General features: G+C 40.7%; 1 protein-coding gene across 7 annotated transcripts in view; it reads left to right on the forward strand.

Annotated features, from left to right (window-relative positions):
- Positions 1 to 251: 251 nt before the first annotated feature.
- Positions 252 to 16000, forward strand: part of ECHDC1 (ethylmalonyl-CoA decarboxylase 1) — a 41662-nt gene continuing 25913 nt past the window's right edge. The window contains exons 1-4 of one of the 7 annotated variants that reach the window (XM_074580793.1): positions 305 to 386; positions 2661 to 2710; positions 7999 to 8220; positions 13168 to 13310. In XM_074580793.1, the coding sequence (XP_074436894.1) occupies positions 8001 to 8220; positions 13168 to 13310 (363 nt within the window). In that variant the 5' untranslated portion in view covers positions 305 to 386; positions 2661 to 2710; positions 7999 to 8000. The other 6 variants (XM_074580791.1, XM_074580794.1, XM_074580790.1 and 3 more) reach the window with 6 other exon arrangements.

The raw sequence follows: 16000 nt of genomic DNA on the forward strand, positions 1-16000 counted from the left end.
CTTAGCAACCTTGGAGCTAACAAGCACCTTCTGCAGCAAAACTGCTTAAATTTAGGCTGGTTTTGGTGCGTGGGGTCACCCCTAAGTGGATGTGGCATGGAGCAAGGGACACTGCTCCCCAGCTGCGGCTCAGGCCGCCCGGCTGCCGGCCCCCACGCAGCATCGGGCTCGCAGGGGCTCAATATTCTCTTTAATCGCCATTACTTCGCCCCGGGGCCTGCCCGCACCTGCTGCTGCCCGCGGCGGGGTGGCTGCAGGCGCAGCCCCGAGGCCTCGGCCCGGCCCCGCCATCCCTGCCCGGCCCGGCCCGGCGCGGCGGCGGTTCCCGGCGGGGCCGCTTTCCCCGCAGCACCGACCGGCGACGGAAAGGGGAGCGGCGGGGCCAGGTCAGTGCCCGGGCGCGGGCCTCTGCTTCCCCCGCGGCTGGCCCGAGACCTGCGGCGCTCGGGGACTGCCCTGGCGGTTCGCGGGGGTCGCGGGGGGAAAGGGGATGGCCGGGGCTGGTGAGGCGGCTCGGGGCCTCTGCGGCGCCCTGGGGCGAAGGAGATGGGGAAGGGCAAGGGCAGGGTCCGGCCGGGGCTTCGGGCTGAGGAGGGGCCCGGGCCCGGGCCGGGGGCGGCCCGGTCCCCGCGGGGCCGCTGGTGCTAAGGCGAGGTGGCCTCGCCGGTGCTGGAGCGGCCGCTGGTGTTTCTGCCTGAAAATGTTATGCTCTTGCTCGGCTTCAGCCCAGAGACCTCGGGTGTTATTTTGGGAACAGCCGGTTATGGCCCCCTTCAGCTCTGCTGGGCACAGAGCTCTTCCTTGGCTGTGTATTTAAAATATATAAATACATAAAAAATGGTCCGTGCCAGGGGTGCTTGCCCAGGTCAGGCCAAGTGCTACAGCACGCTTGTCAGGATTTTGGCATTGCACAAGGTCAGCAGCAAGAAACCTCTGCTGGGGAAGGAGCTTCCCCTCTCTCCCCCTCGAGCCTTTCTTCACTTTCTTCCCAGGGTGATACCATGCAGGATACCTTTGCTTCCCGAAATTTGGTGTGTAGAGCCAAGGAGCCAGGTGACAGGCTGTCGTGGTGGGCTTCTGCTGGTTCCTAGTGCTGTTACAGGGGAGCAGGAGATGCGCCCCTGAGAATCATGCTGCATGGCCACTTCCGACATCAGGATGCAGATTTCCTGCTGCTGTCAGCAGGAGCATTTATTCACTGGTGGTGATGGTGGTAAGGAGACCAATAGTAAAGAACACTGTACCAAGTGGAATTCGGAGCAGTGCTCGACTACAAAACTTTTTACAGTTCTTAAGTCAAATTAATCCTTGTGAAAGCATCAGTATTTGCAGTTGCAACTGCAATGAATTCATCCTTATGCTTTTTATGGTTTAGGATTTAGCAATTAAAAAGTGAATGGTGAGTTAGTTGTGGTGATTTCCCTTCCTGTGAAGCAGCTCATCTGTTCATTTTAAAGGTGTCCAAAATACACGTAGCGGGCAGCGAGGTTTATGTGAACTTAAAAGTGTTTTCTGTCACTGTTACAGAGGCAAAGAGAACCTCTTTAGGTCAAAGCGGTAGAAAATAAAGGGTATGTGTGCTTTTTGCAGAAGATAACAGATTCCTGCTCTCACCTTCTGCTGTGAAACTCAAGATCTTGTACTCACCATGTGACCAAACCCAAATGTTTTTAGGTAGTGTCATGTGTATTTATGGAAAGACTTCTTTTGTCAGCTGTTTTGCATCCTTGAATGACATTATTTTTCACTGGATGTGGGTATGTTTCTTTGTGATTTGTTTACTAGGTGTTCAAATTAATTAAAATGTGATTAAAAGAGTACATAATTGGTTAGGAATAGAGAGACAATTCACATGTAAACCTTATCCTGCAGGGACCGTTAAAAAATACAAAACTAAACAAAGAACAAGTAATTTGGAAAACACATAGCTTGCTGTCCCTGGAATTCAGATGCTCAGAAACAATGGGAAAAAAAAAACCCAAGGAAAAAAGACAGGTAGAAGCAGAAAAGAGGCATAAAGGGTAGGACAGCTTAAAACTGAAACCACAGACAAAGGGGGTTTTTACTTACACTGTTGAAAAGGGTTTTTTTTTACACAATTTATTTTTATTTCACATATGCATGATTTGAAGCCATTTCAGTTGGTTGATTTGGACACCTGACTTCTTGTTCTCTCAGTTTCTGAACAGGTAAACATTGTTTCTAATGCTGACATCTAGAAACTAGGAGGCGTAAGCTTCTTGTTCTCTTCTCTAAGTAACGTAGAGGCTAAAAACCCTGTCCTTTATAATACCAGCTACTTCTAAAGCTGGCTTTTAGAGGAGTGACAAAGCTCTTTAAGTGTCATCACGCTGAATTGGAAAGACTACTGATCCCATCTCATTTGTCTACAATGCGGTTACCAGAGACAATACACTAAAAACTTGAACGGGGTTCATCAAGTTTGAGAGCTGCAGTGTCTTGAGAAAGGCATGAGCTTGAGGTGGCTCCTGTTGAACTTAGTAGGAGTTCTGCTTTGTGTAGAGATGCCACAGACGAGATGCATTTTCCTTCTTGGGGAGGCAGAATTTCCCATGCTTTGTTTAGTTTCTGTATTTGTCAGTTGGTTTTCTGCTGCCGATCCTTAGCATGCTTAAGATCTGCTCACTGCTTTCTTCCAGCTGAAGGAAAGCCAGCTGGAGAGGTGACTGCCCTCAGCTTGCCTCAGCTGGTAATTATCAGAGTGGGAAGAACCTGTCAGGTAAGGTGTTTAAGTTAACCTAACCCACGCATCATTGAGGGAAAGAAGAGAGATGCATAAGCAGATGAGGTAGATGGAGAGCTCCGTAACCTTCAGGTGAGGGGTGGTGACAAGCAGCTGGCAACGGTGACCTGTTGAGCCACTGCTGGGGAGGAATCCTGCAGGTGAGACCTCCCTCCTACACCTTTCTTGTGTCTGAAGGCAGGGTCTGGTGACTCCTGTTTGCTATGAGATCCATGCTGTTGTCTTGATTTGTTTCCAGGCTGGCTCCCTTTGATCTTGCTGTTTCTGAATTCCTTCTCTCTCTCCAACACTGGAATTATTTATTTTTATTTTTTTTCCTCTCCCCACAATAACCCACCAGCCCACTGGCCCAGGTTCCAGTCAGTTGGTGTTAATGATTTCCATGCATTTTCAACCTACTTTTTTTTTTTTTTTTGTACAGATAGACTATTTTCACGCTTTGATTATATTCTCTTTCACTCTGCTCTTCCTTCTTTCATGCGTCAGCTGTAGGGTCAGTTGTGCCAGTCCTCAGCACAGGGTCACCTCTTGCTTTCCATTCATTAGTCAGTCACTGCAGGAACCCGTTGAAGCATACCATAGTCACACACATTGCTCTGTAATACAGATGAATGCCTCGTACAGGGACTAGTAAAATACACAGGGTTGAACTGTGAGTCATATCATCATCATCTTCAGTTCACATCTTCCATCCCTTTCTCCATGCCCTGTCTTCACTCTTCTGTGCTCGTCACTGAAAGTGCAGCTGCTGAAGGTCTTAATCAAGTCAAATTCTGTGCTTCTTAACCCATCAGCTGCCTTTGATGCCTTTGGCAGTTTCACAGAAGTGGCTTTCTAATTGTTTTTTTGTTTTGTTATTTGAATATTTTCTTCTCCCTGAAATTTCTTTTGTAGATTTTGTGTGTTGGATCCCTTTATCTCTGCTACAGTTTATCTCAGTATACCTTCATCCAAACCCAGAAATGCAGCTGATTTTTTTTTTTTTTTTTGCAGGTGGTTTACAAGTCTGTATTTTGTGATACAGAGAGATACATTGCATCTCTCACTTCCTGCCCTGTGTGAAAGGCCATGCTTATTTCCCTGATGTATTAAAAACACATCCCTGCATCTTTTCTCCCCATCTTCTTTTTTCCTTGCTTGCGTCAATAATTCAGGCACTATCTTTGAGTTGGTTTTTTTCTTTTCTTCCCCCCTCCCGCTTGTGTATTTTAACTTGCCGATAATTTCTCTGTAGCTGCTCTGTAGGGCAGCATTTCTTGTTTGTGCATGCAGCTCAAATGCTTGTTTGGGCTCCCAGTGTCCAGTATTCTGGTTTGTCTTAGTTGTTCTGCCCACCCGGTAAGTTGCTACCTGCATCCAGTGCTCTGGCCACCTATGGGTAAGATTGCTGGCAATTGCAACTGGCAACACTGCTGGAGGTTGCTGTTTAATACAGCGTATTTTAAGAGGAAAAAATGGGGTTGCAATAGATCAGTGGTGAACGGCGAGGGCAAATATTCAAGAGTTGGGGTTTATTAGTTTCCCAAAGAATCTGCTCAGTTAGGGAATATTAGTGCTGCTGTTATCCCTGTTATTTTTTTTTATTAATGTCGTGAGAGCTGAATTTTAACTAGGCAGTTACCAGAGGCTTTCAGAAGGCATATGAATACACAAAAATACATATACTGTGTGTGAATATCTGCATGTCGATACATATGTTGCTCTTGTGTAATGTGTATCATTCCTTTGATACTGAAGTGCTGACATTGGATGTGTTCATATTAACCCACAGTCTGCTAGCCCACAGGCAAGGGTGTTATAAAATCACTTGAGTGCCAAATCGGATTTAAACTGTTTTTTTATGTAAGAGGTACAATAACTGTGGAGTGAACAACTATTGATATCCATACTGTCGGCTTATCTTAGTTATCACCAGTGACATGTAAAGCTGCAGCACTTCTTAAAACATTTGAAAGATGCTAATTGCCCACAGTGTTTGTTATTCCTGTACTGTCAGAATTTTTTTCACTGTAAAAACTGTGGATAAACTGTGTGTGCTACAGATGTTAATGGATATAGCATGTCTGACTTTAAAATTAGATTAAGACTTAATTTCTGTAAGTGTATCTAAATAGATGTAATTATGTTAAACCGAAAATCTGAAAATTTTAGTGTGATAAGTATCTCTTAGCTTGTCCTATACCATTGTGCAGGTTACTGCAATTTACTGGAGTTACTCTTGCACTGCTTTCACTTACAGTACAGAAAATCAATCTCAGTCATGCCGTGGATTGCAAGTGCTCCGTACTGATTGAAATTTTGGATGTTGTTTGTCAGAAGTCAGCAGAAATCCCTTTAGTTTGAGAGAGCTGTAGTTTAAATATCACACTTTTCCTGAGTGGTTAGCTTTCTCAGACTGAGCTGTTAAAATAATCTTATTTTTATTAAAAAAGTACTGGGTACTGGCCAGTACTGAAAGAGATGGTTTTAAAGAAAATAATTCAATGATAATACCTTGCATGAGTCATTAATCATGAGTCATGATCAGCAGGCAGCGATGTCCAATTTGTTTTCTAATCCCGTACTCGCTGATGCTCTTTATTACCATAGTGATAATATTAAAGAGCTGTTAATGCATATAACCACGCAGTTGAAAATGACAGACTCTTTTTTTTTTTTTTTTTTGGTGGAATAAAATTTCCATATCTTAAGTGTGTTTTCCTCTGTACGTTTTTATGACGTGAAATCTAGGTGGTATAAAAGTGATCAAACAACTATAATTTGGCAGAGTTCAGTTCACAGAACAGACTTTGCTTTGCTTTCAGGCCAATCATCGTGGCCTCCCAGAGAATTAAATCTAGCCTATCTTCTTATGAGGACTGGGGAGGCTTTGTATTCATTAAAAATTGGGAGCTAATTGTTCAAGCTACGCTTTGCAATGAGAGCCTGCACTATCCATCTTTTTAATGTTTGTTCTTTCCTGAGCAAAAACTAGTAGCTGGATGGAAAGTTTTATTGCATGAATGTATGCTGGGGAATGACTACTGAAGTTTTCAAGAAAATGGAAGGCTGTTTCTCTTCTGAGTCTGAATATAAAAGAATCATTTAGCTGAGAAATGAGCTTTGGAAACCTGTTAACACTCTTAAATAAAATTTCACCAAGAGAAGCCATTTTAAAAGCTCTGCAAGGTGATGGCTGAAATATTGCAGACAATATTAGAATGTGCATAGATGGAAAGTGTGGCGGGGTGCAGCAGCAGTCGGGTTATAGTCAAGAAGCAATGAATCTCGTATTCAATCAGATTTTAACTTGATTTAATTTTAATTAGTTTTGTTAGTTTACACTTGAGTGTAGGAACGTTGATAGTGACAGATTGAAACCTCAAATTTAGTAAGGAACTCAGAAGATCCTTTGAAGTGTCTCACCAGGTGTGAAAAAACGATCCCTTTAACTATTTCAGTGCATATGACGTTATAATGCATAGATTCCTATAGGCCTTACTAGTTTCTTTGTGTTGAACTTGTGAGATAGTGCTGTATTGGTGGATGTGATGTGACAGGACAGGTATGAATCTACTGGCATAGGTGGTTCTCTTTGAAATTGCCTGGTACGATGCATACTCCTCTGCAAGTTGTAATCTGGTTGCTGTGCAGACTCCCCTGTTTCCATGAGGATTATACCTGACCCAACAGAAGCATTTTCCACTTTAGTGTGGGATGGTGCAGCTAGAGACAAGATAAGTGTACACCTGACAAGATTGTTCATGTCTTTCATTAGAAACTAATTGTGTGTGGTTTTTTTAACATGTGTTTGCTTGTTCATATATATCATAAATGTTTGAAAAACTTTGAGTCTGTAAACTGTAAGATGCCCTGAACACAGCACAAAATGTAGCTGTCACTGAATTCTGTCTCTGAATATGTTTGTGTCCTGGGTTCACCTTAGAAAAACTTTCCAGGAGCTTCTTGCCAATTTTGAGAGAGTCTTGTTTCTGCCAAATATGATTAAGAAACAAAGAAAGTCTTTTCCCAGTTCTCCAAAAGATTAGCATCTACGATGTCTTCTGAACAGCTGTATCCATTAAAAAGGGGGTTGGGGCAAAGCTAGGACTAGTCTAGCAGATTGCAATACTTAAATATAGTAAACATTTTTCTGTGTCCTGTGGTGGTTTTTTTGACTCCCACTCTGAGTGCCTTCTAAAGATGACTTGATTTTTTCAGATGAGCTGTCTCTGCTTCAGGCTTTACCCAATTTCTTTCAAATCACTTGTCAGCCACTTTCTCCAGTAGACCCATTTCCAAAGTAAAATACGGCAGAGCTGCTGACCAAGAATAATATTTGATAATGACTTCCATATTATTTCCTGGTATTTTCCACTCTACATGCATACATTGTAGAGTGGAAATAGCAGAGGAATAAACCATGGGTGTACTTGTACATTAAAATAAACTACCAATATTATATAGCTGTATAAAAGGCAAATGTGATGCTCTGTGTATAATACTGTTTTTTCTCCTTTGGGTTACTGTACAGGTTCTAGTGTTCCATGTCCAAGTGAGATCAGTCCAAAGTGGAACAAGAGCTACTGGAATAACTGGGAAAAACACATAGCTACCAGAGGCTAGGAAGTCTAACTAGTGTTAAGATGGAGAGTGATAAATGTGCTAATGGAATTAGGTGACAGGGAACAGACCTCGATATAAGAATGGTCTTTGGTTCTTAAATTCTGTGTTCCTCAGGTATTTCTCTCAGAAAGGTCTTGAGGTGTAATAGTTGATAGTTGCTTACAGAAAATCAGGAGATCCAGATCCTGAAAACTAGGGGCTTTGATAGGATTTTGTCTCCAACACAGGTGTGTTGGTGGGGGTTGTGGGGTTTTTTTTGTGAAAATTTTTGGAAGATTAGTACAGAGTAAATTGGTCTAATGGCATATGTAAGTGTCTTAATACAGTTTTTGAGCCTCTTTGATGTTCTGCACCCAAATACTTTTGGGTAATTTTTAGAAGACTTTAAAGGATGCTAATTTATTTCTTAACCACCAAAGTCACTTCATAAAACTCCTTCTATTAACTTTGTGGGAATAGGTTCAAGCTAAGAGTTTTGCAAATATAGTCTGCAGTGATTTCTGTAGACTTTTGTGATTGCATCACCTTTATATTAGTTTCTGCTGTCCTCCTTCCCTCTCTGTCAAAGGACTGAGGTGAATCTCAAAGGGAATTTCCTGATTATTTTTTTACCCTCCGTTTATTTCCAGAAATGGCCATTTCTCTGTGGAAGAACTTACTTCAGACTACAAAGGAAAGGATATTACAACAGCGAAGGGTGTCACTGTATAATGGTGCTCATGGTTATGAGGAAGAATTGATAAAGAAGAAACTTCAGCAGTTTGCTGGTGGATCCATCAACCTCTCCAAAGAAGACAATGGCATTGGAATACTTACTTTGAACAACCCAAAGCTAATGAATGCCTTCACAGGTCTTAATTCATTGATAGGGTTGCTGGTTTGTTGTTTTTTTTCTCCTGTAGTTACCCATTTTAACATTTTGCCTAACCAAAATGAAAATCTATGCCTTACCGTTCCCTAGTTAGAAGAAGAAATGTTTTATTCAGATGTGCAGCAAATGCCCACTGTTCTGCGTAGTAGGTTTGCCATAAACGTCATAAGAATGTAAGAAATTCTCAGTGACACAGGGACTGTCAGGCAGAACATGCCTCTTCCCCCCCCCCCCTTTTTTTTTTTTTCAGTCAGCACAGTTCTGCTACTGTGCTCTTTCTTGTATCTCCTTTCATTTTGTCCCTACTGCTCTGGAAACATGTAGGGTATTTTTATGGGTGTGGGATGATGCCATCTTTGCTTTGTAGGTGGTGTAGAAAGAGTGAGTTTATTTCTTTATTCTGTATCTAAAGCCTTCCCTGTAACTTAAGCTTCTGTAATTTGGTCTTTTCCAGTCACTCAGACTGGCTTCCATTTCTTTTTAATTTGCCTTATGTCTTAAATACCAATGACTGGTTAATTAAAGATCGGATGAGCTTGGTATTCTCAGTTGTTACAGGTCAGGGATCTATTTAATATGCTTTTATACTGGACAATACTTAGCTATCAAAAGCAAGTGCCCTATTTTATTAATCTTGTATTATGAGAGGCTTTGATCTCCAACATAGGTATATTTGCTTTCTCTCCTTAACTGTCTAGAATATTCCAATTTATGCCTTCAGACATAAGTGGCACAGGTTCAGGGTCCGCATCTGCCTGAGCCTGAGCTGTGCATAAGCCTTTACTCTAAGAACGCCTTTATCTCTTAATATTTTGAAGTGGATACATTTGTATCATCTTATTAATTTGTTTTTTGCTGTTCTGTTTTCTTGCCCACTTCTTATTGTTCCTTTGCTGTCAGCAAATATGTTTGCAACCCAGGAGCAAAGCATAGAGCTGTTTACATGGAGAATGTCAATCTGCTCCTTCCACTAATAATTGTTAGCTGAAAGGAAGAGAACGCAACAGAACAACAGTGTTAGTGGTAATGCACCTAGATGTCTCTGCAGTTTCTCTTTTGTTTCCCTTTAAAAGCTCATGTATAAAATCATTACCTAATTTGAGAAGTTGTATCTAGAAGATATTAGCATGGAGATTGTCCTTCTGAATGCCTCCCTGTCAGCATACATGTTATTATGCAATCATAATCACAATGTTATTTCCTCTTTTTCGACACATTGATTTTTATTTTTGACTCAAATCAGAGCTGTGCAATGTACAGCTCGTAGACTGTGTGTTAGCTTATTTGTTGTGTAAGTTGAAAGGGGCATGAGAAACGAGATGTAATAGCAAAACGAGAAAGGACAGATAAAGCCCAGTCTGCTAGGGAGATCAGATGTAATACAAGTCAAATTGCTTAAATCAGACCTTCATAGAAACTTACAACTTTGTTCTGTTTCCTGGGTGCTGGGCAGAAGGGGCTCAGAATTGATTTGTTGAAGTGCTGAGCAGTTGCAGCTGCTCTTTAGGCCACTGGCAGCTGTGCTTTGACTATACAAAGTGCTATATAATGTTAATGTACTGAAATCATATCACACATCTCAAGTTGAGCACCCAAAATCAGCAGATTATTTTCTCTCTGGCTCAGTTAGTGCTCTATAAAATATCTTCTCTCCTTATATGACTGCTGTGAAAATAAATTACTAGTGTATGTGAATTGAATTAGATGCTCCAGTAGCAAAGAGGGGCTACAAAAACCTGTGAGTAAATTAATAGTTCTGTCTTTGTTGCAGACCCTGATTAGCATATAGCAAATGAGCCATGGGATCAGGCAGTTCTGTTTTACAGTAGTATGTAGAGCCCTGTAGAAAGCAGTACTCCATTTTGCTAGGTAATAGCCACAAAAATTTGCTCTGGAAGATCTTACTATGGCAGTTCAAGAGATTACTGCTGCTTTCTACTGTGCATTTCTGCCTGCCAGAGACTTTTGTTGTTACAGGCGGGAAGAGTAGAAGCAAAATCATGCTGGGCCCTTGGCCGCTGTCGTGGATGGTATGACATAGTAATTTATACTGCTCTTCATTTCATTTTAACGTTACTGTCTGTAAACTGTAGTTGCTGAGGAACTAGCAAGCACTTGATCATTTTCCTTTTGTTGTGTATCAAGTAATACCCTTCAATAGAATTATGAAAAGGGATGGGATGCACAACCCCTAAATTGCCCTGGCAAGACCTGGTTGACTTCATTAGCCACAGTGTGTAAATACTCCCCCTCAAATACATTCTGTTGATTTTTGCCTCAGAGATTTTGGATAGTGGCAGATGTGAATTTCTGTATACGTGTAAGCTTCCTTTAGAAAGCTGCAAAACATCATTAAACTGTTCAGAGAAATCCTATTTCCTAGGCATTTACTTTACACAGCAGCTTTTTATCTCAAAGGAATTATGTTTATTCTAAGCTTGAGCAACTCATGGAACAAAAAGCAGAACAAAATTGTTAGCAAACTGCTAATGGGCAATGTGGAGGTTGTTATGCTTTTTTTTCTCTTATTAATTGGAATCTGATAGCCACCTGTTTGAAATGGTCTCTTTGGAAACAAATGCTAATAATGTCAGTTTAAGCCTGGTGGAACCAATTTCAGCAGCCCAACCTCTTGCTGAACTAAGGTTGAGCTTAATTTAAAAGAGAAGGAAGCCAGCCTGCAGGAATTAGATAATAATGGTGATAATTTTATTTTCTAGATTTGACTTTAAAGCATTTATTCTCAGATTATAATTAAGATGCAAACAGATTATTATTTCAAGTGGATTTAGTTCTGTGAAGAGCACAAGACTTACTGGTAACAAATACTGAAAGACCAAGACTGGCAGAATGAGGATTTGCTTTCGTATCTTGTCCTTGTCATTATATCAAACATCATGGACTATGCGTGTTGGTAAAATAATAGCTCAGTGTTGTCAGTAATGGAAGGAGGATGGGACAGGCTCTGGCCAGTGTCTCTTGTCGCCTGCTGTTGCATGTAACTGGCTCATACGGTTCCTTTTTGTAAACTCCATTTTTCAGTTAACTAGATATTTGGCTTGTAATACTCCGTGGAAAGACTCTTTAATACCTCGCTGCTTTGATTATTAAAAGCACCACAAACAGTGGTTGTGCTGTATCTGATTCCAGTGAAGCTTGGATGCCAGCACAAGCACCTTTTTTGTAAGAAAACTTGGGAAATATGCAAAAAATTAAATCCCCGGGTTTCATGCACACCTATTTAAACAACAACATTTGCAGAAAAGTCATTGTTGAGTTTACCGTCAGGCTGGGAAAGCATTTCAAGTAAGACCCACAAAAATCTCAGCTAGGCCTAGTTCTGCTGGGTATTTTCATTCATGGCTTGGATGATGGAATAGAAGGTGAACTGCTGAAATTGTCAGATGACCCCAAATTGGGAGAGCTTGGAAGAAAATTATTATTTGGAGCTGAGGAGAGGAATTCAGTGTGATCTTGATTAAGTGCTACAAAGAGCTCAACATCAGCAAGGTTAAACTCAATGAAAGCAAATGTGATGTGCCACACACAAAAAGTATGACCGAATTATAAATGCAGAAGACAGTGCAAAAAAACCCCGACCCAATGTCATTCTTGTATATAATACGTGATGTCCACTTAATTATTGCCCTCCTTGTGAACATTGTCAAAATGTGCTATTTCAATGCTGAGACCAAGCTCAAGGTGGAAGTGCTTGACTGAGAATTCGCTCTTGACCTGGTGCTGGGAAGCGTACTTCATAAGGAACTGCAAGGAAAACAAGCAGGAAGGAAAAAAAAATAATCTCCCACATGAGGATGGCTGCTAACAGGCAATTTCAGAACAGAATGAGTTCTGTGCATGCGGGTGTGGGGTCAAAACACTCAACACTCTTTGTAGAAAAGGAAAGAGCCCTTGAGGGTGTTAATGTAAAGCACATTTCTGTCTGAAGAAGGTAGGCCTGTCCACCTAAATTCTTGTCAAAGGAGTGTAAAGCTGAGAGTGTCATCAGCTTGTATGTAGCCTGCTTTCTGCAGTTAGTTTCTGTAAATGTTTTCTCTTAAGAATATAACTGAATGAGAGTCATAGACATTCAGAGAGGAAGAGCTTTAAGTTAATGCTGGGTAAGTTCAGTTGGTGTGGAAGATACTGCAGTCTAGGAAGAGCTCTATAAACAGGAGTTTGTAGAGTTCCATGTCAGGAAAGGTACTTAAGCAAACATATCAATCCATATATTTGGAGCCTCAGATATACTTTGTAAAGACACCTTTTCTGGAAGGGTATCGGGGAGGGAATCAAGGATGTTTTAGAAAGATTTTTTTTTTTTTCATGTTCTTTTAAAAGATGAAAGGCACTTTACTCCTACTATCAAATATATCTTTATTTTCTTTTGCATGTATACTTCTAAATGTCTTTGTCTTCCAACATAGTCTGCTCTTTGGCCTTTTTTTTAGGAATCTGTTAACATTGACTGGTCGTACATTTACCCCACCTTGCATGTGATTCTTTTCTGTATACTCTGCCAGTTCTTTGAGCAGGGTGAAATTGCAGTAACATCAAAATGACTAGATGGACAGATTTAGATGGATATATACAAGTTCACGTGTCCTGAATGTATGCAATTGCAAACAAGAGTAAATCAGTTACAGTTTATGCTTGCCTCCCTGCACTTTCTTTTTTTTTTTTTTGACAAATTTGTAACACAAATATCCTTCATGCAGAATATCCTTCAGAATTTCAGGAAGTGCATCTTTGAGGAAAAAAGTATGTCAGTGCTTGTGTGCAGGATTTAAGTTGATGATTTCCCTTGTGTTTTTAAGCCCATCGCTTATTAACGATAACTTGGTTTTGGTGGTGAAAAATGTAACATAAAACACGATGATGATAATAATTTCCTGTTAAAAAGTTCGCTTCTCCTCTATTGTGACAGGTACTATGATGCTAGAACTCCAGGAGAGGGTAACTGAACTGGAAAACTGGAAGGATGGCAAAGGCCTTATCATCTATGGTGCAGGAAACACTTTTTGCTCGGGATCTGATTTGAATGCTGTCAAAGCAATATCCAACTCCCAGGCAAGTAGTGATACAAATTAAGTTTTTGGAGAAAAATGAGCTTTTTGATATTCTGAGATCCTTTTCAGACAGAGGTTCTATGGTTCTGCTGTAATTTTACATGCAAGTCACAGAATGCAGCTTTTAATGGTTGAAAAAATGCTGGCAACCCCTTTAAGCCATGGCTTAAGCATTATTGTAATTGATTCATAAGTCCGAATTCCTACATTACATACTCTGTTTAGCTTTTTCTTTTAAAAATGTCAGTTTAGTTTCTCAGAGAAGTTTATGGTGAATTTACACATCAAATAATCTGTACTTCCGTAGTTTGGCCTTTAGAAGCAGATGCAAGTAATGATTTCTCATATATTCTAAAGTCAAAAACAAATTTAAGTAGCATGGCTGCTATTACAGAAAGGTTTCAATTTTGTCAAAACTGTGCTTGGACCTGCATGAAATGGAAGGCCAGATGCAATTCATGTGCTGTGGAGCTTTGGCATTGATCTTGTAGTTCAGTCAGGTGAGGTGAGTCTTGAGTGTAACTATGTAGTTGAAGAGGTCAGGGTTTGATAGCAGTTCTTCCCTCGTGCCACCCGTCTTGACAACTTTGACATGTGCTGCAGTTCTTTCTGTGGGTTAGTATGTGGTTCTTGGCAATGTGTGAAATAGGACTTCATCAACTGCAGGGGAGAGGGGTCTTCCTGTGCTACTCTTACATCCCGGTTTGCAACTGTGGTGATGATTTGTTTCTGTCGATGAACTAAATATCATAAAAAACCCAATATCTTAAATATTTCTGGCCTGATAGAATAAATACAATGGTCCAGTTTTCAAAAGGCGTAGGAGGCTTTGTTTCCTTTGTGAAACACCATGAGAGGTAAGCTTTTTTTAATATGGAGACACCATGCTTTATAGATATAAATGGGTTTTTGGGAGTTTTCATTTGGATGCCTTATAAGCACTAGTAATTTAAAAAAAAAAAATCAATAAAAAAACGCCCAACCAAAATCACAGGTACATCTATATTTATAATCTGAACTTTAATATTACAGCAACAGAAAAGGAGCTGAAACCAAGCATGGGCCAGTTCTTTTCTCATCTGCAGTCAGGTTCTTCTTCAGAGTTCTGCATTCAGTAATTCTCAGTGATTCTGCTTCCATAGTCTCTTTGACGTTTAGTATTCTGTCTATATGTTTATACAAATTACTTGGAGCCACTGCAGTGGCAGAAAGGGCTCTTGTAAGGATTCGGGTCCATAACCAATCTACTGGGCAGAACGAAATGCATTAGCATTAATTATATCTTTGCTGAAAATTCTACGCAAAGAATCTAGATCTCATGCTAGTACTGAAAGAGTCTCCAGAAATGCTCCACGAGAAGTTAAACATGGTTGCTTTCTATTTCCTTGGGAGACTTCAAAATATTTATCCTGAACTGAAAGTTTCTTTATAATAGCCAACTCTTAACCCATCTGTTTTGTGGGATTTAATAGTCTTTATTAAATAAAACTTTAATAGAATAAGGAATAGCATTTGCTGTGCTTCAGTCTTGCAGAACTCTGCTCTCTAACTTGCTGCAGATGAGAAAGTTTTGTCTGGTTTCAGGTTAAAAGAACTTCAGGTTAAGTTTTCTGTCCACAGGCATCCCTAAGGCGCAAAAAAAAAAAAAGTGAACAGCTTTGTGCCTGAACTGGTATGTTTTGCCTTTATTTTTTTTTGCAAGGCTGCTTTACCTCATAGCTTTTAGTAATTACAGAAAACACTTTTATTTTATTCAGCTGGTTGGTTGAGGGAAGATTGTATTTCTTATAATCTATGATACAGTTTGCCTTTCCCTGTGGTGCAGGAAAGGCAGAATAATGGACAAGAATGCTGAAGGATTTTCATGCCCCCTAGTGGCTCCTCCTCTTCCTCCTCCTCTTCCTCTTCATCCTTATCCTCCCATTTTCAGTTGTTCCTAACCCTGATATAAACCCAGGTCCCCTGCCTGGTCATCTTCGGTGAGTGCTAACATTATGTGAGCAAATCACAGAAGGTAAATTAATAGTGGAATTAAAAAAAATAAAATGTTTTTTTTTCTTTCTTTCATTGTAATCCTGGCTCCCAAGAGCGATAACCTCATCCTGGACCAAGTCTTGAAGAGCTGGCTAGCTTAAAAGCAGGAGCGGCTCTTGAAAGGGCAGCTGAGAGGAAGGAGGCACAAAGGAGAATTTCACTTTCCTTGGTCCCTGTCTAGTAGCCCTAGGACAGAGGTTCCCAAGCAGTAAACTGCAGAGGGAGGACTTTTGAGCAGTTGGAGATGGTCTGGAAACACTGTTCTATCTGTAGTGAAAGCAGACTCTGAGCTCTTGCGGCAAAAAGAGCCGGTGGTACAGTTTTCTGCTTTGCAAAGTTGACTGTCTTCTTCCCTGCCTCCCCTAGCCCTACTGCAAACTATTAATCCTTTTCTTCCATATGCAGTGCATGCTGTATTTTACCTCACTTTCTGCTTGTTAGATTTCTTCTTACTCCAAGGACAGTATTAGAGCTGAAAATGTGATTATACCACTAGACTACAGTGAACACCTCTCTTTATTCAGGTAAAATACTCTGACTAGTAGCCTTATTTTTCTTATCAGGAAGGTTTGAAGGGTATGTTGGCCAGGACTCAAGTAATTGTAATTTTTGTTCAGAGTGTTTTCTGTGCAGGCATTTTTTCCATGTGATATGCAA

Source organism: Larus michahellis, chromosome 3 (assembly GCF_964199755.1).
Source record: "Larus michahellis chromosome 3, bLarMic1.1, whole genome shotgun sequence".
Lineage (NCBI taxonomy): Eukaryota > Metazoa > Chordata > Aves > Charadriiformes > Laridae > Larus > Larus michahellis.